We start from the raw sequence: 23,427 nt of genomic DNA, 5'->3' as shown, positions 1-23,427 counted from the left end.
CCATTGGATGGGGAGGGGGGTGTTGAGGAGGGGGGGTAAGGGGGGTTTAAGACCCCCTGTCCTCAATATATATTGACACCCCCCCCCCCATAATATATGATACCCCCCCCCCCAGGCACCATGGACTGGGTGGGGGGGCACCAGATGGACCCCAGTGGATGGGGGGGGGGGGGAGGGGGTTAAGCCCCTCCCCTTCAATGTATGATCCCCCCCCCAAATATATGACCCCCCCCCAATATATGACTCCCACCCCTCAATATATGATCCCCCCCAATAATGACCCCCCCCCAATATGTGACCCCCCCCAATATATGATCCCCCCAATATATGACCCCCCCCACTATATTACCCCCCAACCCAATATATGACCCCCCCAATATATGACCCCCCCCAATATATGACCCCCCCAATATATGATCCCCCCCAATATATGACCCCTCCCCCAATATATGACCCCCCCCAATATCTGACCCCCCCAATATATGACCCCCCCAATATATGACCCCCCCCAATATATGAGCCCCCCCAATATATGACCCCTCCCCCAATATATGGCCCCCCAATATATGACCCCCCCCAATATATGACCCCCCCCAATATATGACCCCCCCCCCAATATATGACCCCCCCCAATATATGACCCCCCCCCAATATAGACCCCCCCAATATATGACCCCCCCCAATATATGAGCCCCCCCCAATATATGAACCCCCCCAATATATGAACCGACCCCCCCCCCAATATATGAGCCACCCCCCTCCCCCCCAGGGACCATGGACTGGGTTGGGGGGGGGGGGTAAATGGACCCCATTGGATGGGGGGGAGGGGTTTAACCCCCCCCCCTCCCCTCTCCCCCCCCCCAACCCCCCCCCAACCCCCTAGAGCCCATGGGCTGGGTTGGGGGGGGCACCAGATGGACCCCATTAAATGTGGGGGGGGGAAGGGGGGTGTTTGAGCCCCCCCCAATATATGACCCCCCCCTATTCCCCCCCCCCCCAGGCGCGATGCCGTTGGCCCGCTCCATGTCCATCAGCTCCTTACCCGGCCTGGATGAATGGGAGGGGCCCCCCGACAACGCCGTCCTGTTCGAGGTGGCCTGGGAAGTGGCCAATAAAGGTCAGTGACCCCTCGTAACCTCCTTCCTGTGACCTTTGACCCCGACGTGACCCCCCCTCTGTGACCCCATTGTAGGCCTTGGGGGTCACACTTAGGCCCCATTGTAGGCCTTGGGGTCCCCCTTAGGCCCCATTGTAGGCCTTGGGGGTCACACTTAGGCCCCATTGTAGGCCTTGGGGTCCCCCTGTAGGCCTTGGGGTCACCCTTAGGCCCCATTGTAGGCCTTGGGGTCACACTTAGGCCCCATTGTAGGCCTTGGGGTCACACTTAGGCCCCGTTGTAGGCCTTGGGGTCACCCTTAGGCCCCATTGTAGGCCTTGGGGTGACACTTAGGCCCCATTGTAGGCCTTGGGATTACCCTTAGGCCCCATTGTAGGCCTTGGGGTCACACTTAGGCCCCATTGTAGGCCTTTGGGGTCCCCCTTAGGCCCCATTGTAGGCCTTGGGGGTCACACTTAGGCCCCATTGTAGGCCTGTTGGCACCCTTAGGCCCCATTGTAGGCCTTTGGGATCACACTTAGGCCCCATTGTAGGCCTTTGGGGTCCCCCTGTAGGCCTTGGGGTCACACTTAGGCCCCATTGTAGCCTTTGGGGTCCCCCTGTAGGCCTTGGGTCACACTTAGGCCCCATTGTAGGCCTTGGGGTCACACTTAGGCCCCAGTGTCCTATGGGTCTCAAGGCCCCATTGTAGGCCTTGGGGTCCCCCTTAGGCCCCATTGTAGGCCTTGGGGGTCCCCCTGTAGGCCTTGGGGGTCACACTTAGGCCCCATTGTAGGCCTTGGGGTCACACTTAAGCCCCATTGTAGGCCTTGTTGGCACCCTTAGGCCCCATTGTAGGCCTTGGGGTCACCCTTAGGTCCCATTGTAGGCCTTGGGATCACCCTTAGGCCCCATTGTAGGCCTTTGGGGTCCCCATTAGGCCCCATTGTAGGCCTTGGGGGTCACACTTAGGCCCCATTGTAGGCTTTGGGGTTCCCCTTAGGCCCCATTGTAGGCCTTGGGGGTCACACTTAGGCCCCATTGTAGGCCTTGGGGTCACACTTAGGCCCCATTGTAGGCCTTGGGATCACCCTTAGGCCCCATTGTAGGCCTTGGGATCACACTTAGGCCCCATTGTAGGCCTTTGGGGTCCCCCTGTAGGCCTTGGGGTCCCCCTTAGGCCCCATTGTAGGCCTTGGGGTCCCCCTTAGTTCCCCATTGTAGGCCTTGGGGTCACACTTAGGCCCCATTGTAGGCCTTGGGGTCACACTTAGGCCCCATTGTAGGCCTTGGGGTCACACTTAGGCCCCATTGTAGGCCTTGGGGTCACACTTAGGCCCCATTGTAGGCCTTGGGGTCACACTTAGGCCCCATTGTAGGCCTTTGGGGTCACACTTAGGCCCCATTGTAGGCCTTTGGGGTCACACTGAGGCCCCATTGAAGGCCTTGGGGTCACCCTTAGGCCCCATAATAGGCCTTGGGGTCACACTTAGGTCCCATTGTAGGCCTTTGGGATCACAATTAAGCCCCATTGTAGGCCTTGGGATCACACTTAGGCCCCATTGTAGGCCTTGGGGTCACACTTAGGCCCCATTGTAGGCCTTGGGGTCCCCCTGTAGGCCTTGGGGTCACACTTAGGCCCCATTGTAGGCCTTGGGGTCCCCCTGTAGGCCTTGGGATCACCCTTAGGCCCCATTGTAGGCCTTGGGGTCCCCCTGTAGGCCTTGGGGTCCCCCTTAGGCCCCATTGTAGGCCTTGGGGTCCCCCTTAGGCCCCATTGTAGGCCTTGGGGTCACACTTAGGCCCCATTGTAGGCCTTGGTGTCCCCCTTAAGCCCCATTATAGGCCTTTGGGGTCCCCCTGTAGGCCTTGGGGTCACCCTTAGGCCCCATTGTAGGCCTTGGGGTCCCCCTGTAGGCCTTGGGGTCCCCCTTAGGCCCCATTGTAGGCCTTGGGGTCCCCCTTAGGCCCCATTGTAGGCCTTGGGGCCACACTTAGGCCCCATTGTAGGCCTTGGGGCCACACTTAGGCCCCATTGTAGGCCTTGGGGTCACACTTAGGCCCCATTGTAGGCCTTGGGGTCACCCATTGGGTGCTGACATGGCGGCCCCGCAGTGGGCGGCATCTACACGGTGCTGCAGACCAAGGCCCGGGTGACGGTGGATGAGTGGGGCGAGAGCTACGTGATGGTGGGACCCTACGTGGAGAGCAGCGTCAGGACCCAGGTGGAGCTGCTGGACCCCCCCCAACCCGCCCTGAGACGGACCCTGGAGGCCATGAACTCAAAGGGGTGCAAGGTGGGGGGGTTATGGGGCTGGGGAGGGGGGAATATAGGGGATTATGGGGGTCTATATGGGGTTATGGGGGTCTATGTGCCATGAACTCACAGGGATGCAAGGTGAGGGGGTTATGGGGCTGGGGAGGGGGGAATATAGGGGATTATGGGGGTCTATGTGGGATTATGGGGGTCTATGTGGGATTATGGGGGTCTATATGGGGTTATGGGGGTCTATGTGCCATGAACTCAAAGGGATGCAAGGTGGGGGGTTATGGGGCTGGGGAGGGGGGTCTATAGGGGATTATGGGGGTCTATAGGGGATTATGGGGGTCTATATGGGATTATGGGGGTCTATGTGGGGTTATGGGGGTCTATAGGGGATTATGGGGGTATATAGGGGATTATGGGGGTCTATGTGGGATTATGGGGGTTTATGTGGGGTTATGGGGGTCTATGTGCCATGAACTCAAAGGGATGCAAGGTGGGGGGGTTATGGGGCTGGGGAGGGGGGTCTATAGGGGATTATGGGGGTCTATAGGGGATTATGGGGGTCTATGTGGGGATAATAGGGTCTATATGGGATTTTGAGGGTCTGTATGGGGTTATGGGGGTCTATGTGGGGTTATGGTGGTCTATGTGCCATGAACTCAAAGGGGTGCAAGGTGGGGGGGTTATGGGGCTGGGGTGGGGGGTCTATAGGGGATTATGGGGGTCTATAGGGGATTATGGGGGTCTATGTGGGGATAATAGGGTCTATATGGGATTTTGAGGGTCTGTATGGGGTTATGGGGGTCTATGTGGGGTTATGGGGGTCTATGTGCCATGAACTCAAAGGGATGCAAGGTGGGGGGGTTATGGGGCTGGGGAGGGGGGTATATAGGGGATTATGGGGGGTCTATGTGGGGTTATGGGGATCTATAGGGGATTATGGGGGTCTATAGGGATTATGAGGGTCTGTATGGGGTAATGGGGGTCTATGTGGGGTTATGGGGTTCTATGTGGGGTTATGGGGGTCTGTATGGGGTTATGGGGGTCTGTAGGGGATTACGGGGGTCTGTGTGCCATGAACTCACACGGATGCAAGGTGGGGGGCTGGGGGGGGTTATATAGGGGATTATAGGGGTCTGTGTGGAGTTATGGGGGTCTGTACAGGATTATGGGGGTCTATATGGGGTTATGTGGTCTTATGTGGGATAATGGGGGGTCTATGTGGGATTATGGGGGTCTGTATGGGGTTATGGGGCTCTATATGGGGTTATGGGTGTCTATGTGGGGTTATGGGGGTCTATAAGGGATTATGGAGGTCTGTGTGGGATTATGGGGGTCTTTATGGGGTTAAGGGGGTCTATGTGCCATGAACTCAAAGGGATGCAAGGTGGGGGGTTATGGGGCTGGGGAGGGAGGTATATAGGGGATTATGGGGGTCTATAGGGGATTATGGGGGTCTATATGGGATTATGGGGGTCTATGTGGGGTTATGGGGGTCTGTATGGGATTATGGGGGTCTATATGGGGTTATGGGGGTCTCTATGGGATTATGGGGGTCTCTATGGGATTATGGGGGTCTCTATGGGGTTATGGGGGTCTCTATGGGGTTATGGGTGTCTATGTGGGATAATGGGGTCTGTGGGGCTGTGTTTCCCATGGGGACCCTGCCCCTCCCCCTCCCACGTGGGGTCTATTTTTAGCCCCCAGCTCATGTTCCCCCCGTCCCTGTTCCCAGCATTGGAAAGGGCAGAAAAGGTCACGGCCCCACACCCACCTTATGGGGCCACCCCATACCCCACATTTAGGGTCTCCCCCTATTGGGGCCGCCCCATACCCCACATTTAGGCTCTCCCCCGCCCCTATTTACCCCACATTTAGGCTCTCCCCCTATTTGGACTCCCCCATACCCCACATTTAGGCTCCCCCCGCCCCTATGTGCCCCCCATTTAGGCTCTCCCCCTATTTGGGGCCGCCCCATACCCCACATTTAGGCTCTCCCCCTATTTGTACTCCCCCATACCCCCCATTTAGGCTCTCCCCCGCCCCTATTTACCCCACATTTAGGCTCTCCCCCTATTGGGGCCGTCCCATCACCCATATTTAGGGTTTCCCATCACCCCTATTTGGGGTCTCCCATCACCCCTATGCTCTCCCCCTATTGTGGCCGCCCCATACCCCACATTTAGGCTCTCCCCCGCCCCTATGTGCCCCACATTTAGGCTCTCCCCCTATTGTGGCCGCCCCATACCCCCTATTTAGTCTCCCCCCGCCCCTATTGCCCCATAGGTTCACTTTGGCCGCTGGCTGATTGAGGGCAGCCCGGCCGTGGTGCTGCTGGACGTGGGTGCGACCGCGTGGAGCCTGGAGCGCTGGAAGAGCGAGTTGTGGGAGAGCTGCGCCATCGGGGTGCCCTGGTACGACCGCGAGGCCAACGACGCCGTGCTCTTCGGGTTCCTGGTCGCGTGGTTCCTGGGAGAGGTGGGTTGGGAATAGGGGGCGGGGGGCAATAAGGGGGGCCAGGGTCCTGGAATACCTGGAAGACACCCATAATCTCATATAGAAACCCATAATCCCATATAGAAAACCATAATCCCATATAGACCCCCATAATCCCATGTAGACCCCTATAATCCCATATAGACCCCCATAATTCCATATAGACCCCATAATCCCATATAGAAACCCATAACCCCATATAGACCCCCATAACCCCATATAGAACCCCATAACCCAATATAGACTCCCATAATCCCATATAGATCAACATAATCCCATATAGAACCCCATAACACCATATAGACTCTCATAGTCCCATATAGACCCTCATATAGACCCCCATAATCCCATATAGAACCCCATAATCCCATATAGACCCTCATATAGACCCCCATAATCCCATATAGACCTTCATAATCCTATATAGATCCCATAACCCCATATAGACCCCCATAACCCCATATAGACCCCCATGACCCCATGTAGACCCCCATGATCCCATATAGAAACCCATAACACCATATAGATCCCTATAATCCCATATAGAACCCCATAACCCCATATAGACCCCCATATAGACTCCATAATCCCATATAGATTTCTATAACCCCATATAGACCCCCATAATCCCATGTAGATCAACATAATCCCATATAGAAACCCATAACCCCATATAGACCCCCATAACCCCATATAGACCCCCATAATCCCATATAGACCCCATTACCCCATATAGACCCTTGTAGTCCCATATAGACCCCCATGATCCCATACAGACCCCCATAATCCCATATAGACCCCCATAACCCCATATAGACCCCCATAACCCCATATAGACCCCCATAATCCCACATAGACCCCCATAATCCCATATAGACCCCCATAATCCCATATAGATTCCTATAACCCCATATAGACCCCCATAACCCCATACAGACCCCCATAATCCCATATAGAACCCCATAACACCATATAGACCCTTACAATCCCACATAGTCCCCCATAACCCCATATAGACCCCATAATCCCATATAGACCCCCATAATCCCATATAGACCCCTATAACCCCATATAGACCCCCATAACCCCCTATATGAACCCCCAACCCCACACCCCCCCACCTTGCATCCCTGTGAGGATAGAATGCCCCCTGATCCCCATGTGAGTCTGGGGTCCCTGTGTGGGTCTGGGGTCCCCATGGGGGTACAGGAGTCATCAATGGGGTCTCAGGATCCCTGTGTAGGTCTGGGGTCCCTGTGTGTGTTTAGGAGTCACCAATGGGATCTTGGGGTCCCCATGTGGGTCTGGGGTCCCCATGGGGGTTCAGGTGTGGGTCTGGGGTCCCTGTGAGGTCCTGGTGGTCATTGAGAGCTTCGGAGGCTTCATGGTTCCCTTGGAACAACCCCAATGACGTTGAAGGGGGGACTCAACCCCTTGTGTGTGTGTCCCCCCCCATAACGGTCCCATTATGGGTCTGGGGTCCATGTCTCCCCCATAACGGTCCCATTATGGGTCTGGGGTCCATGTCCCCCCAATAACATTACCATTATGGGTCTGGGGTCCATGTCCCCCAATAACATTACCATTATGGGTCTGGGGTCCATGTCCCCCCATAACGGTCCCATTATGGGTCTGGGGTCCATGTCCCCCCCCCAATAACATTACCACTGTGGGTCTGGGGTCCATGTCCCCCCCAATAACGGTCCCATTGTGGGTCTGGGGGTGTCAATGCCCCCCGTAACGGTCCCATTATGGGTCTGGGGTCCATGTCCCCCCCATAACGGTCCCATTGTGGGTCTGGGGTCCATGTCCCTCAATAACATTACCATTATGGGTCTGGGGTCCATGTCTCCCCCATAATGGTCCCATTATGGGTCTGGGGTCCATGTCCCCCCCATAACGGTCCCATTGTGGGTCTGGGGGTGTCAATGCCCCCCACTAACGGTCCCATTGTGGGTCTGGGGTCCATGTCCCCCCACTAACGGTCCCACCCCCCCCAATAACGGTCCCATTATGGGTCTGGGGTCCATGTCCCCCCCCATAACGGTCCCATTGTGGGTCTGGGGTCCATGTCCCCCCCAATAACATTACCATTATGGGTCTGGGGTCCATGTCCCCCCCCATAACGGTCCCATTGTGGGTCTGGGGTCCATGGCCCCCAATAACATTACCATTATGGGTCTGGGGGTCCATGTCCCCCAATAACGGCCCCATTATGGGTCTGGGGGTGTCCATGTCCCCCAATAACGGTCCCATTATGGGTCTGGGGTCCATGTCGCCCCCAATAACGGTCCCATTGTGGGTCTGGGGTCCATGCCCCCCAATAACGGTCCCATTATGGGTCTGGGGGTGTCCATGTCCCCCAATAACGGTCCCATTATGGGGCTGGGGGTGTTGATCCATTATGGGTCTGGGGTCTCATTGCCCCCCCAATAACGGTCCCATTGTGGGTCTGGGGTCCATGTCCCCCCCATAACGGTCCCATTGTGGGTCTGGGGTCCATGTCCCCCCCCAATAACGGTCCCATTATGGGTCTGGGGTCCATGTCCCCCCCCAATAACGGTCCCATTATGGGGCTGGGGGTGTTGATGTCCCCCCCCGAATAACGGTCCCATTATGGGTCTGGGGTCCATGTCCCCCCCAATAACGGTCCCATTGTGGGTCTGGGGTCCATGTCCCCCCACTAACGGTCCCACCCCCCCTAATAACGGTCCCATTATGGGGCTGGGGTCCATGTCCCCCCCACTAACATTACCATTATGGGTCTGGGGTCCGTGTCAGTTTGCAGCTCAGAGCTCAGACCGTCCCTTTATCGTGGGCCATTTCCACGAGTGGCTGGCGGGGCTGGGCCTGGTGCTGTGTCGCGCCCGGCGTCTGCCCGTCGCCACCATCTTCACCACACACGCCACGTTGTTGGGCCGCTACTTGTGCGCTGGGAGCGTGGACTTCTACAACAACCTGCACAACGTGAGGGGGGGGAAGGGGGGGGGGATAGGGGGGGAAATGGACTGGGGGGGGGCTGGGGTGGGGGGCTGGGATGGGGGGCAATGAGGGGGAGATGGATTGGGGGGGGTTTGGGGGGCTGGGTTTGGGGGGGGGTGGGGAGGGAAATGGACTGGGGAGGGGGTTGGGGGGCTGGGTTGGGGGGCAAAGGGGGTAAGAACGGACTGGGGGGGGTTGGGGGGCAAAGGGGTCAAAGAGCGGGGAAATGGACTGGGGAGGTATTTGGGGGGTTGGCCTAGGGGGCAAACCGGGGGGGGATATGGACTGGAGGGGGTAGGGGGGGTTGGGGGGAGCTGGGTTGGGGGGGGATAGGGGGGGAAATGGACTGGGGAGGGGGCAGTTGGGGGGCTGGGTTGGGGGGCAAAGGGGCTAAGAATGGACTGGGGGGGGTTGGGGGGCTGAGTTGGGGGGCAAATGGGGGGAAATGGAGTGGGGAGAGGGTTGGGGGGCTGGGTTGGGGGGCAAAGGGGTCAAAGGGGGGGAAATGGACTGGGGGGGGGGGTTGGGGGGCTGGGTTGGGGGGCAAAGGGGTGGGGGGGGGATCGGGCCTGGGGGGTTTGGGGGGCAAAGGGGGGGAGGTGGGGAAATGGACTGGGGGGAGGGGTTGGGAGGCTGGCCTGGGGGACAAACCAGGGGGGGATATGGACTGGAGGGGGTAGGGGGGGGTTGGGGGGGCTAGGTTGGGGGTCAAAGGGGGGGGCAGTGGACTGGGGGGGGAGTTGGGGGGCTGGGTTGGGGGGGAAATGGAGTGGGGGGGGGGGGAATGGACTGGAGGGGTTGGGGGGCTGGGGTGGGGGGCAAAGGGGGGGGAGATGGAGTGGGGAGAGGGTTGGGGGCTGGGTTGGGGGGCAAAGGGGGCAAAGGGGGGGAAATGGACTTGGGGGGGTAGGGGGGGGTTGGGGTGGGGGGGTGGGGGGGGAAATGGACTGGGGGGAGTTGGGGGGCTGGGTTGGGAGGCAAATGGGGGGAAATGGACTGCGGAGGGGGTTGGGGGGCTGGGTTGGGGGGCAACTGGGGGAGGAGGGGGGGAAATGGACTGGGGGGGGTTGGGGGGCTGGGTTGGGGGGCAATGAGTGGGAGATGGATTGGGGGGGGTTGGGGGGCTGGGTTGGGGGGCAAATGGAGGGGGACGGGGGGAAATGGACTGGGGAGGGGGCAGTTGGGGGGCTGGGTTGGGGGGCAAAGGGGGGGAGCAGTGGACTGGGGGGGGCATTTGGGGGGTTGGGGGCCTGGGTTGGGGGGCAAACTGGGGTGGATATGGACTGGAGGGGGTAGAGGGGTTTGGGGGGCTGGGTTGGGGGGGAAAGAGGGGGGGAATGGACTGGGGGAGGTTGGGTTGAGGGACTGGGTTGGGGGGGCTGGGGGGGTTGGGGGGCTGGGTTGGGGGGCAAAGGGGTCAAAGGGGGGGAAATGGACTGGGGGGGGTAGGGGGGGTTGGGGGGTTGGGTTGGGGGGCTGGGGGGGAAATAGACTGGGGGGGGGGATAGGGAGCTGGGTTGGGGGGCAAAGGGGGGAGAAGGGGGGGAAATGGACTGGGGGGGGGGTTGGGGGGCTGGGTTGGGGGCAAAGGGGGGGGCGAGATTGGGACAGGGGAATTGGGTTGGGGGCAATTGGAGAGGAGGTTGAGGCCTAGTGAGGCCTAGTGAGGCCTAGTGAGGCCTGGAGCACAGTGGGAAGGTTGGGGCCTAATGTGGAGGGAAGGCTTGGGCCTAGTGAGGCCTGGAGCATGATGGGAAGTTAGCGGGAGCCACAATGCATGATGGGAAGGCTGCGGCCTAGCGAGGCCTGGAGCACGATGGGAAGGTTGAGGCCTAGTGCAGAGCAGAGCATGATGGGAAGGCTGCAGCCTAGTGAGGCCTGGAGCATGATGGGAAGTTAGCGGGTGCCGCAGTGCATGATGGGAAGGCTGCGGCCTAGTGAGGCCTGAAGCATGATGGGAAGTTAGCGGGAGCCGCAGTGCATGATGGGAAAGTTGAGGCCTAGCGAGGCCTGGAGCATGATGGGAAGTTAGGAGGAGCCGCAATGCATGATGGGAAAGTTGAGGCCTAGTGAGGCCTGAAGCATGATGGGAAGGTTGAGGCCTAGTGTGGAGCAGAGCATGATGGGAAGGTTGAGGCCTAGCGAGGCCTGGAGCATGATGAGAAGTTAGCGGGAGCTGCAATGCATGATGGGAAGGCTGCGGCCTAGTGAGGCCTGAAGCATGATGGGAAGTTAGCGGGAGCCGCAGTGCATGATGGGAAAGTTGAGGCCTAGCGAGGCCTGGAGCATGATGAGAAGTTAGCGGGAGCTGCAATGCATGATGGGAAGGCTGAGGCCTGGTGTGGAGCAGAGCATGATGGGAAGGTTGAGGCCTAGTTGATGGGGGCCGCCATGTTGGGATGTGGAGGTTGAAGGGCCGCCATGTTGGGCCGCCATGTTGGGATGTGGAGGTTGAAGGGCCGCCATGTTGGGATGTGGAGGTTGAAGGGCCGCCATGTTGGGCTGCCATGTTGGGTTGTGGAGGTTGAAGGGCCGCCATGTTGGGCCGCCATGTTGGGATGTGGAGGTTGAAGGGCCGCCATGTTGGGATGTGGAGGTTGAAGGGCTGCCATGTTGGGCCGCCATGTTGGGTTGTGGAGGTTGAAGGGCCGCCATGTTGGGATGTGGAGGTTGAAGGGCCGCCATGTTGGGCCGCCATGTTGGGATGTGGAGGTTGAAGGGCCGCCATGTTGGGCCGCCATGTTGGGATGTGGAGGTTGAAGGGCCGCCATGTTGGGATGTGGAGGTTGATGGGCCGCCATGTTGGGCCGCCATGTTGGGATGTGGAGGTTGATGGAGGTTGAAGGGCCGCCATGTTGGGATGTTGAGGTTGAAGGGCCGCCATGTTGGGCCGCCATGTTGGGATGTGGAGGTTGATGGAGGTTGAAGGGCCGCCATGTTGAGCCGCCATATTGGGATGTGGAGGTTGAAGGGCCGCCATGTTGGGCCGCCATATTGGGATGTGGAGGTTGAAGGGCCGCCATGTTGGGCCGCCATGTTGCAGTTCGACGTGGACAAGGAGGCCGGGGAGCGTCAGATCTATCACCGTTACTGCCTGGAGCGCGCGGCCGCGCACTGCGCCCACGTTCTCACCACCGTGTCACACGTCACCGCGGGGGAGGCCGAGCATCTGCTGAAGAGGAAACCGGGTGAGGGGCCCATGGGGAACAATGACCCACATCGGGATCCTGAGACCCACATGGGGACCCCAGACCCATATGGGGACCCCAGACCCACATAGGGATCCTGAGACCCGCATGGGGACCCCAGACCCATATGGGGACCCTAGACCCACATGGGGACCCATAAGCCAACATGGGGACCCCAGACCCACATCGGGATCCTGAGACCCCCATGGGGACCCCACACCCATATGGGGACCCATAAGCCAACATGGGGAGCCCAGACCCACATCGGGATCCTGAGACCCCCATGGGGACCCCACACCCATATGGGGACCCATAAGCCAACATGGGGAGCCCAGACCCACATCGGGATCCTGAGACCCCCATGGGGACCCCACACCCATATGGGGACCCTAGACCCACATGGGGATCCATAAGCCAACATGGGGACCCATAAACCCCCACTGGGACCCCAGACCCACATAGGGATCCTGAGACCCCCATGGGGACCCCAGACCCATATGGGGACCCATAAGCCAACGTGGGGACCCCAAACCCATATGGGGACCCATAAGCCAACATGGGGACCCCAGACCCACATAGGGACCCCAAAACACCCATAGAGACCCTAAGACCCCCCCCCTATAGGGACCCTGACCCCCCCATAAGAACCTTGACCCCAAAAGACTCCCCCAAATCCCCCTCAGACCCCCCCAAATCCCCCTCAGACCCCCCCAATTCCCTTTAGACCCCCCAATCCCCTTTAGACCCCCCAATTCCCTTTAGACCCCCCCCATTCCCTTTAGACCCCCCCCAATTCCTCTCAGACCCCCCCAATTCCCCTTAGACCCCCCCAATTCCCCTTAGACTCCCCCAATTCCCCTCAGACCCCCCCAATTCCCTTTAGACCCCCCCCAATTCCCTTTAGACCCCCCCAAAACCCCCTCAGACCCCCCCCAATTCCCCTCAGACCCCCCCAATTCCCTTTAGACCCCCCAAAATTCCCCTCAGACCCCCCCAATTCCCCTTAGACCCCCCCCAATTCCCTTTAGAACCCCCCAATCCCCCTTTAGACCCCCCCAATTCCCCTCAGACCCCCCCAATTCCCTTTAGACCCCCCCAATCCCCCTCAGACCCCCCCAACCCCTTCCTAAAGGCCCCCATGAGACCCCCAAAGACCTCCCCAATTGCCTTTAGACCGCCCCAATTCCCCTCAGATCCCCCCAATTCCCCTTAGACTCCCCCAATCCCCTTTAGACCCCCCCAGTTCCATTTAGACCCCCCCAATTCCCCTCAGACCCCCCCAATTCCCTTTAGACCCCCCCCAAAACCCCCTCAGATCCCCCCAGTTCCCTTTAGACCCCCCCAATTCCCCTTAGAGCCCCCCCAATCCCCCTCAGACCCCCCCCAATTCCCTTTAGACCCCCCCAATTCCCTTTAGACCCCCCCCAATTCCCCTCAGACCCCCCCAATTCCCTTTAGACCCCCCAATTCCTCTCAGACCCCCCCAATTCCCCTTAGACCCCCCCAATTCCCTTTAGAACCCCCCAACCCCACTTAGATCCCCCCAAATCCCCCTCAGACCCCCCCCCAATTCCCTTTAGACCTTCCAAATCCCCCTTAGACCCCCCAAACCCTTCCTAAAGGCCCCCATGAGACCCCCAAAGACCCCCAAAGACCCCCCCAATTGCCTTTAGACCCCCCCAATTCCCTTTAGACCCCCCCAAAACCCCCTCAGACCCCCCCAGTTCCCTTTAGACCCCCCCAATCCCCCTCAGACCCCCCCAATTCCCTTTAGCCCCCCCCATGGTGACCCTTCCCCCCCATATGGACCCCCCCCATATCCCCCCATGTCCCCCCCCAGACCTGGTGACCCCCAACGGCCTCAATGTCCGCAAGTTCTCGGCCATGCACGAGTTCCAGAACCTGCACGCGCAGAGCAAGGCCAGGGTGCAGGAGTTCGTCAGGGGGCACTTCTATGGGTGAGACCATGGGGAGGGGGCACGGGGGGGGCTGGGGGGGTCATGGGGGCCTTTAGGAAGGGGTTGGGGGGGTCTGAGGGGGATTTGGGGGGGTCTAAGGGGATTTGGGGGGGGTTTAAGGGGGATTTGGGGGGGTCTAAGGGGAGTTGGGGGGGTCTAAAGAAAATTGGGGGGGTCTTGGGGGTCTCATGGGGGCCTTTAGGAAGGGGTTGGGGGGTCTGAGGGTGATTTGGGGGGTCTAAGGGGATTCTAAGGGGAATTGGGGGGGTCTAAAGGGAGTTGGGGGGGTCTAAAAGGGGTTTAAGGGGGATTTGGGGGGTCTAAAGGGAATTGGGGGGGTCTTGGAGGTCTCATGGGGGCCTTTAGGAAGGGTTTGGGGGGGTCTGAGGGGGATTTGGGGGGGTCTAAGGGGAACTGGGGGGTCTAAAGGGGGATTGGGGGGGTCTAAAGGGAATTGGGGGGGTCTTGGGGGTCTCATGGGGGCCTTTAGGAAGGGGTTGGGGGGTCTGAGGGGGAATTGGGGGGTCTAAGGGGATTCTAAGGGGAATTGGGGGGGTCTAAAGGGAGTTGGGGGGGTCTAAAAGGGGTTTAAGGGGGATTTGGGGGGTCTAAAGGGAATTGGGGGGGTCTTGGGGGTCTTGGGGGTCTCATGGGGGCCTTTAGGAACAGGTTGGGGGGGTCTAAGGGGGATTTGGGGGGGTCTAAAGGGAATTGGAGAGGGTCTAAGGGGCATTTGGGGGGGTCTAAAGGGAGTTGGGGGGCTAAAGGGAATTGGGGGGGTCTAAAGGGGGTTTAAGGGGGATTTAGGGGGGTCTAAGGGGGATTTGGGGGGTCTAAAGGGAATTGGGGGGGTCTTGGGGGTCTCATGGGGGCCTTTAGGGAGGGGTTGGGGGGGTCTGAGGGGGATTTGGGGGGGTCTAAAGGGAATTGGGGGGGCTTTGGGGGTCTTGGGGGTCTCATGGGGGCCTTTAGGAAGGGCTTGGGGGGGTCTGAGGGGAATTTGGGGGGTCTAAAGGGGGATTGGGGGGTCTAAAGGGAATTGGGGGTGTGGGGGTCTCATGGGGGCCTTTAGGAAGGGGTTGGGGGGTCTAAGGGGGATTTGTGGGGGTCTAAGGGGAATTGGGGGGGTCTTGGGGGTCTCATAAGGGCCTTTAGGAAGGGGTTGGGGGCGTCTAAGGGAGAATTGGGGGGTCTAAAGGGAATTGGGGGGGTCTTGGGGGTCTCATGGGGGCCTTTAGGGAGGGGTTGGGGGGGTATAAGGGGGATTTGGGGGGGTCTAAAGGGAACTGGGGGGTCTAAAGGGAATTGGGGGGGTCTTTGGGGGGCTCATGGGGGCCTTTAGGAAGGGGTTGGGGGGGTCTGAGGGGGATTTGGGGGGTCTTTTGAGGTCTTTTTTGGGTATTTTGGTGTATTTTTGGGTCTTTTAGGGTCTATCTGGGTCTCTTTGGGGTCTTTTAGGGTCTTTTTGGGTCTTTTTGGTGTATTTTGGGGTCTTTTTGGGATCTTTTAGGGTCTTTTAGGGTCTTTTTGGTCTCTTTTTGGGTCTTTTTGGGTCTTTTTGGGGTCTTTTTGGGGTTTCTGAGTGTTTTTTTGGTGTCTTTCGGGGTTTTTTAGGGTCTTTTAGGGTCTTTTTGGTGTATTTTTGGGTCTTTTTGGGGTATTTTTGGGGTTCCTGAGTGCCTTTTTGGGGTCTTTTTGGTCTCTTTTAGGGTCTTTTAGGGTCTTTTTGGGGTCTTTTTGGGTCTTTTTGAGGTCTTTTTGGGGTCTTTTAGGGTCTTTTGGGGTCTTTTAGGGTCTTTTGGGGGTCTTTTCTGGGTATTTTGGTGTCTTTTAGGGTCTTTTAGGGTCTTTTAGGGTCTTTTTTGGGGTCTTTTAGGGTCTTTTAGGGTCTTTTTAGGGTCTTTTAGGGTCTTTTAGGGTCTTTTAGGGGTCTTTTTGGTCTCTTTTGGGGTCTTTTTGGGGTTCCTGAGTGCCTTTTTGGTGTATTTTTGGGGTCTTTTGGGGTTTTGGGGGGCTCTTTTAGGGTCTTTTTGGCATTTCTGAGTGTCTTTTTGGGGTCTTTTAGGGTCGTTTTGGTCTCTTTTGGAGTCTTTTTGAGGTCTTTTTGGGGTCTTTTCTGGGTATTTTGGTGTGTTTTTGGGGGTCTTTTAGGATCTTTTTGGGGTTTTTGGGGTCTTTTAGGGTCTTTTTGGTGTATTTTTGGGTCTTTTTGAGGTATTTTTGGGGTTCCCAAGTGTCTTTTTGGGGTCTTTTGGGGTTTTTCATCTCTTTTTTGGCTCTTTTTGGGGTCTTTTGGGGGTTTTTTGGGGTCTTTTAGGGTCTTTTTGGGGTCTTTTAGGGTCTTTTTGGTCTCTTTTAGGGTCTTTTTTGTGTATTTTTGGGTCTTTTTGGGGTCTTTTAGGGTCTTTTTGGGGTCTTTTGGGGTTTTTCATCTCTTTTAGGGTCATTTTGGGGTCTTTTAGGGTCTTTTAGGGTCTTTTAGGGTCATTTTGGTGTATTTTTGGTGTATTTTTTGGGTCTTTTAGGGTCTTTTAGGGGTCTTTTAGGGTCTTTTTGGTCTCTTTTTTGGGTCTTTTCGGGTCATTTTGGTGTATTTTTGGGTCATTTTGTGTCTCTTTGTGTCCGTACTGACGCTGTCCCCGCAGACACCTGGACTTTGACCTGGACAAAACCCTTTTCTTCTTCATCGCGGGTCGTTACGAATTCTCCAACAAAGGGGCCGACATCTTCCTGGAGGCGCTGGCGCGGCTCAACTACCTGCTCAGGGTAATAGGGTTGTAGGGTTATGGGGTTGTAGGGTTATGGGGGGTTATGGGGTATATGGGGCTGGAGGGGCTTATGGGGTTGTAGGGTTATGGGGTGGGGGGTTATGGGGTTGTAGGGTTATGGGGTATGTGGGGGCGTTATGGGGTCCTTTGGGGGTAAATAGGGTCGTGGGGTTATGGGGTTGTAGGGTTATGGGGGGTTATGGGGTTGTAGGGTTATAGGGCTTATGGGGTCCTTGGGGGGGGAAATAGGGTTGTAGGGTTATGGGGTTGTAGGGTTATGGGGTGGGATATGGGGGATATGGGGTGAATGGGGGCTATGGGGGTTATGGGGTGAATGGGGGCTATGGGGTGAATGGGGTCTATGGGGGGCTATGGAGGGATATGGGGGGCTATGGGGGCTATGGGGGCTATGGGGTGAATGGGGGCTATGGGGGGATATGGGGGGATATGGGGGGATATAGGGGCTATGGGGTGAATGGGGGCTATGGGGGCTATGGGGGATATGGGGTCTATGGGGTGAATGGGGGCAATGGGGGCTATGGGGTGAATGGGGGCTATAAGGACTATGGGGGCTATAGGGGCTATGGGGTGAATGGGGGCTATAGGGGCTATGGGGGCTATAGGGGCTATAGGGGGCTATAGGGGCTATAGGGGCTATGGGGTCTATGGGGCAGCGCTATGGGGCCGGGTGCCATTCAGGTCCTTGCAGGTGAACGGCAGCGAGGTGACGGTGGTGGCGTTTTTCATCATGCCGGCACGAACCAACAACTTCAACGTGGAGTCCTTAAAGGGGCAGGCCGTGAGAAAGCAGCTCTGGTGGGACCCGGCCCCATAACCCCAACCCCATAACCCCCAGCCCCATAACCCCCAGCCCCATAACCCCCAGCCCCATAACCCCCCCAACCCCATAACCCCCCCATCCCCATAACCCCATCCCCATAACCCCCCCAGCCCCATAACCCCCAGCCCCATAACCCCCCCAGCCCCATAACCCCCCCAGCCCCATAACCCCCAACCCCATAACCCCCATCCCCATAACCCCCATCCCCATAACCCCCCCAGCCCCATAACCCCCAGCCCCATAACCCCCATAACCCCCAGCCCCATAACCCCCCCATCCCCATAACCCCCATCCCCATAACCTCCCCAGCCCCGTAACCCCCCCATCCCCATAACCCCCCCATCCCCATAACCCCCCCAGCCCCATAACCCCCAGCCCCATAACACCCAGCCCCATAACCCCCCCAGCCCCATAACCCCCAGCCCCATAACCCCCAGCCCCATAACCCCCAGCCCCATAACCCCCATAACCCCCAGCCCCATAACCCCCATAACCCCCAGCCCCATAACCCCCATCCCCATAACCCCCAGCCCCATAACCCCCAGCCCCATAACCCCCCAGCCCCATAACCCCCAGCCCCATAACCCCCAGCCCCATAAACCCCCCAGCCCCATAACCCCCAGCCCCATAACCCCCCCAGCCCCATAACCCCCCCAGCCCCATAACCCCCAGCCCCATAACCCCCACAGCCCCATAACCCCCAGCCCCATAACCACCCCAGCCCCATAACCCCCAGCCCCATAACCACCCCAGCCCCATAACCCCCAGCCCCATAACCCCCCCAGCCCCATAACACCCCCAACCCCATAACCCCCAGCCCCATAACCCCCCCATCCCCATAACCCCCAGCCCCATAACCCCCCCAGCCCCATAACCCCCAGCCCCATAACCCCCCCAGCCCCATAACCCCCCCATCCCCATAACCCCCCCCATATCAATGGGGACCCCCGTGTTCTATGGGTCTCTAACCCCCCCCATCTCCCCCTATAGGGACACAGCCAACACGGTGAAGGAGAAGTTTGGGAAGAAGCTCTATGAGTCGCTGCTGGTGTAAGGGGGGGGGGGGGGGCACTTATGGGGCAGGGGGGGGCACTTATGGGGCGGGGGGGGGCACTTATGGGGCTGGGGGGGGGCTCTTATGGGGCTGGGGGGTGGCACTTATGGGGCTGGGGGGGGCACTTATGGGGCTGGGGGGGGCACTTATGGGGCTGGGGGGGGCACTTATGGGGCAGGGGGGGGCACTTATTGGGGGGGGGGAGCACTTATGAGGCTGGGGGGGGGCACTTATGGGGCTAGGGGGTGGCACTTATGGGGCTGGGGGGTGGCACTTATGGGGGCGGGGGGCACTTATGGGGCTGGAGGGGGCACTTATGGGGCTGGGGGGGGCACTTATGGGGCTGGAGGGGGGCACTTATGGGGCTGGGGGGGCACTTATGGGGCTGGGGGGTGGCACTTATTGGGGGGGGGGGGGCACTTATGGGGCTGGGGGGGCACTTATGGGGCTGGGGGGTGGCACTTATTGGGGGGGGGGGGCACTTATGGGGCTGGGGGGGGGCACTTATTGTGGGGGGGGCACTTATGGGGCTGGGGGGGGCACTTATGGGGCTGGAGGGGGCACTTATGGGGCTGGGGGGGGCACTTATGGGGCAGCCTTTAATGGGACCCCCCCTCAATTACAGGGGGAACCTCCCCGACATGAACAAGATGTTGGACAGGGAGGATTTCACCATGATGAAACGGGCCATATTCGCTACACAGGTGGGGGGGGCACTATGGGGGCCATAGGGATGGGGACCCCCCCAGCCCCACCTTTAGGGTCCCCAATACTGGGGTCCCCTCATACCCCACTATTGGGGTCCCCCCATCCCCACCTTTGGGGTCCCCCAATACTGAGACCCCCCCATACCCCACTATTAGAGTCCCCCCATCCCCACCCTTAGGTCCCCAATACTGAGACCCCCCCCCATACCCCACTATTAGGGTCCCCCCATCCCCACCTTTGGGTCCCCCAATGCTGAGACCCCCCCATCCCCACCCATTGGGGTCCCTGATAATGGGGTCCCCCCATCCCCACCTTTGGGGTCCCCAATACTGGGACCCCCCATACCCCACTATTAGGGTCCCCAATACTGGGACCCCCCCATACCCCACCATTAGGGTCCCCCCAGCCCCACCTTTGGGGTCCCCAATGCTGAGACCCCCCCATACCCCACTATTAGGGTCCCCAATACTGGGGTCCCCCCCATACCCCACCATTGGGGTCCCTGATACTGGGGTCCCCCCATCCCCACTATTGGGGTCCCTGATACTGGGACCCCCCCATCCCCACCTTTAGGGTCCCCAATGCTGAGACCCCCCCATCCCCACCTTTGGGGTCCTCAATACTGGAGTCCCCCCATACCCACCATTAGGGTCCCCCCAGCCCCACCTTTGGGGTCCCAATGCTGAGACCCCCCCATCCCCACCCATTGGGGTCCCTGATACTGGGGTCCCCCCCATCCCCACTTTTGGGGTCCCCCAATACTGAGACCCCCCCATACCCCACTATTAGGGTCCCCCCATCCCCACCTTTAGGGTCCCCAATACTGGGATCCCCCCATACCCCACCATTGGGGTCCCTGATACTGGGACCCCCCCATACCCACTATTGAGGTCCCCCCATCCCCACCTTTGGGGTCCCCAATACTGGACCCCCATACCCCACTATTGGGGTCCCCCCATCCCCACTCATTGGGGTCCCCAATACTGAGACCCCCCCCGCATCCCCACCTTTGGGGTCCCCAATACTGAGACCCCCCCCCATACCCCACTATTGGGGTCCCCCCATCCCCACTCATTGGGGTCCCCAATACTGAGACCCCCCCCCATCCCCACCCTTAGGGTCCCCAATACTGAGTCCCCCCATACCCCACTATTGGGGTCCCCCATCCCCACTCATTGGGGTCCCAATACTGAGGTCCCCCATCCCCACCTTAGGTCCCCAATACTGGATCCCCCATCCCCACCCATTGGGGTCCCCAGTACTGAGACCCCCCCATCCCCACCTTTAGGGTCCCCAATGCTGGGATCCCCCCATCCTCACTCTTGGGGTCCCCAATGCCCCCCATGTCCCCCATATCCCCATTATGTGGGTCCCCTTGTCCCCATTATGTGGGTCCTCACGTCCCCCATGTCCTCCATGTCCCCCATATCCCCATTATGTGGGTCCCCATGTCCCCAATACCCCCCATGTTCCCCATGGCCCCCATATCCCCAATACGCCCATGTCCCCATTATGTGGGTCCCCATATCCCCCATATCCCCATTGTGTGGGTCCCCATGTCCCCAATACCCCAATGCCCCCCATGTCCCCCATATCCCCATTATGTGGGTCCCCATGTCCCCCATGTCCCCATTATGTGGGTCTCCATGTCCCCAAGCCCCCATATCCCCATTATGTGGGTCCCCATGTCCTCAGTACCCCCATGTCCCCATTGTGTAGGTCCTAATGTCACCATGTCCCCCTTATGTGGGTTCCTATGTCCCCAATGCCCCATGTCCCCCTTATGTGGGTCCCCATGTCCCCATATTCCCCATATCCCCATTATGTGGGTCCCAATACCCCCATATCCCCATTATGTGGGTCCCCATATTCCCCAATACCCCCATGCCCCCCATGTCCCCCAATGCCCCATATCCCCATTATGTGGGTCCCCATGTCCCCAATACCCCAATACCCCCCATATCCCCATTATGTGGGTCCTCATGTCCTCATATCCCCCTTATGTGGGTCCCTATGTCCCCCATATCCCCCATGCCCCCATTATGTGGGTCCCCATGTCCCCAATACCCCAATACCCCCCATGCCCCATTATGTGGGTCCCAATACCCCCCATATCCCCATTATGTGGGTCCTCATGTCCCCATATCCCCATTATGTGGTCCTCATGTCCCCATATCCCCATTATGTGGGTCCCATGTCCCCAATGTCCCATTATGTGGGTCCCCATGTCCCCAATACCCCCATGTCCCCATTATGTGGGTCCCATGTCCCAATTACCCCCATATCCCCATTATGTGGGTCCCATGTCCCCAATACCCCAATACCCCCCATATCCCCATTATGTGGGTCCCATGTCCCCCATGTCCCCATATCCCCCTTATGTGGGTCCCCTTGTCCCATTATGTGGGTCCTCATGCCCCCATGTCCCCATTATGTGGGTCCCCATGTCCCCAATACCCCCATGCCCCCCATGTCCCCAATATCCCCATATCCCCCTTATGTGGGTCCCCATGTCCCCAATTACCCCCATGTCCCCAATACCCCCCATGTCCCATTGTGTGGGTCCCCATGTCCCCAATACCCCCATGCCCCCCATGTCCCAATGGCCCCATATCCCCATTATGTGGGTCCCAATGTCCCCAATACCCCAATGTCCCCATATCCCCATTATGTGGGTCCCCATGTCCCCCATATCCCCAATACCCCCCATGTCCCCATTATGTGGGTCCCCATATCCCCAATACCCCCATGCCCCCCATGTCCCCAAATACCCCCATGTCCCCATGATGTGGGTCCCCATGTCCCCAATACCCCAATACCCCCCATATCCCCATTATGTGGGTCCCCATGTCCCCAATACCCCCCATATCCCCATTGTGTGGGTCCCCTTGTCCCCATTATGTGGGTCCTCATGTCCCCCATATCCCCATGATGTGGGTCCCAATGTCCCCAATGCCCCATATCCCATTATGTGGGTCCCCATATCCCCCATGTCCCCATTATGTGGGTCCCCATGTCCCCATATCCCCATTATGTGGGTCCCCATATCCCCAATACCCCCCAATACCCCAATACCCCCATGTCCCCATGCTGTGGGTCCCCACTGACCCCCCCCCGCCCCATAGCGCCAGTCGTTCCCCCCCGTGTGCACCCACAACATGTTGGACGACGCCACCGACCCCATCCTGACCACGATCCGACGCATCGGGCTGTTCAACAGCGGCAACGACCGCGTCAAGGTGGGGAGGGGGCGTCAATGGGGGAGGGGGCGTCAATGGGGGGAGGGGGATTCAAGGTGGGAGGGGGCTTCAAGGGGGGAGGGGGCGTCAAGTGGGGAGGGGGCCTCAATGAGGGGAGGGGCTTCAAGGGGGGCGTCAATGGGGGGAGGGGGCTTCAATGGGGGGAGGGGGCCGTCAATTGGGGAGGGGCTTCATGGGGGGGGGGCTTAAAGGGGGGAGGGGGCTTCAATGGGGGGGGGGCTTCAAGGGGGAGGGGGCTACAATGGGGGAGGGGGCTTCAAGGTGGGGAGGGGATTCAGGAGGGGAAGGGGCTTCAATGGGGGGAGGGGGCTTCAGGTGGGGGGAGGGGGCATCAAGGGAGGGGAGGGAGCTTCAGGGGAGGGGGATGGGGGGCAGAGGGACTGGGGGGGGGTTGGGGGGCAATGGGACCGGGGGGGTATATTGGGGGTGGGGGTTGCTGGGGATGGGGGGCAATGGGGGTGGGGGGATATTGGGGATATTAGGGGATTTGAGGGGTCTCAGGGGGGTTTGGGGAGCAGGGGGGGCAGTAGGGAGCCCATTGCTGACCATGGCACCCTGTCTCCCCCTATATCCCCCTATACCCCCCTATCTCCCCCTATCTCCCCTTTATCTCCCCCTTATCTCCCTATATCCCCTATATCTCCCCTATATCCCCCTATATCCCCCTTATCTCCCCCTATACCCCCCTATCTCCCCCATCTCCCCCTATATCTCCCCTATATCCCCCCATCCCCCCCATATCCCCCTATATCACCCCTATCTCCCCTTTATATCCCCCCATATCCCCCTATCTCCCCCTATATCTCCCCC

The 23,427-nt window shown here is 59.0% G+C and overlaps 1 protein-coding gene across 1 annotated transcript; it reads left to right on the top strand.

The window, feature by feature from the left end:
- Window positions 1–959: 959 nt before the first annotated feature.
- Window positions 960–23,147, top strand: LOC146751695 (glycogen [starch] synthase, muscle-like). The gene is made up of 12 exons (XM_085533784.1): window positions 960–1,117; window positions 3,212–3,393; window positions 5,649–5,840; window positions 8,640–8,825; window positions 11,884–12,028; window positions 13,869–13,986; window positions 16,632–16,752; window positions 17,464–17,570; window positions 18,586–18,645; window positions 19,275–19,353; window positions 22,483–22,596; window positions 23,136–23,147. Exons 1-12 carry the CDS (start codon window positions 1,006–1,008, stop codon window positions 23,145–23,147), a joined length of 1,428 nt encoding a protein of 475 aa, XP_085389910.1. The 5' UTR covers window positions 960–1,005.
- Window positions 23,148–23,427: the final 280 nt, after the last annotated feature.

The sequence above is a fragment of the Coturnix japonica genome, unplaced genomic scaffold, assembly GCF_054131305.1.
Source record: "Coturnix japonica strain WE unplaced genomic scaffold, WE-NBRP24 Scf063, whole genome shotgun sequence".
NCBI lineage: Eukaryota > Metazoa > Chordata > Aves > Galliformes > Phasianidae > Coturnix > Coturnix japonica.
Note: the sequence above shows the minus strand (reverse complement) of the source record. Positions and strands in the feature narration are given on the sequence as shown.

What these genes read in the sequence shown, in the direction of transcription:
- LOC146751695 (XM_085533784.1), top strand. Translation starts at nt 1,006, where the DNA reads ATGCCGTTGGCCCGCTCCATGTCCATCAGCTCCTTACCCGGCCTGGAT. An exon ending in TGAACTCAAAGGGGTGCAAG is followed by an intron (nt 3,394 to 5,648) that starts GTGGGGGGGTTA and finishes ATTGCCCCATAG; the next exon opens with GTTCACTTTGGCCGCTGGCT. An exon ending in TCGCGTGGTTCCTGGGAGAG is followed by an intron (nt 5,841 to 8,639) that starts GTGGGTTGGGAA and finishes GGTCCGTGTCAG; the next exon opens with TTTGCAGCTCAGAGCTCAGA.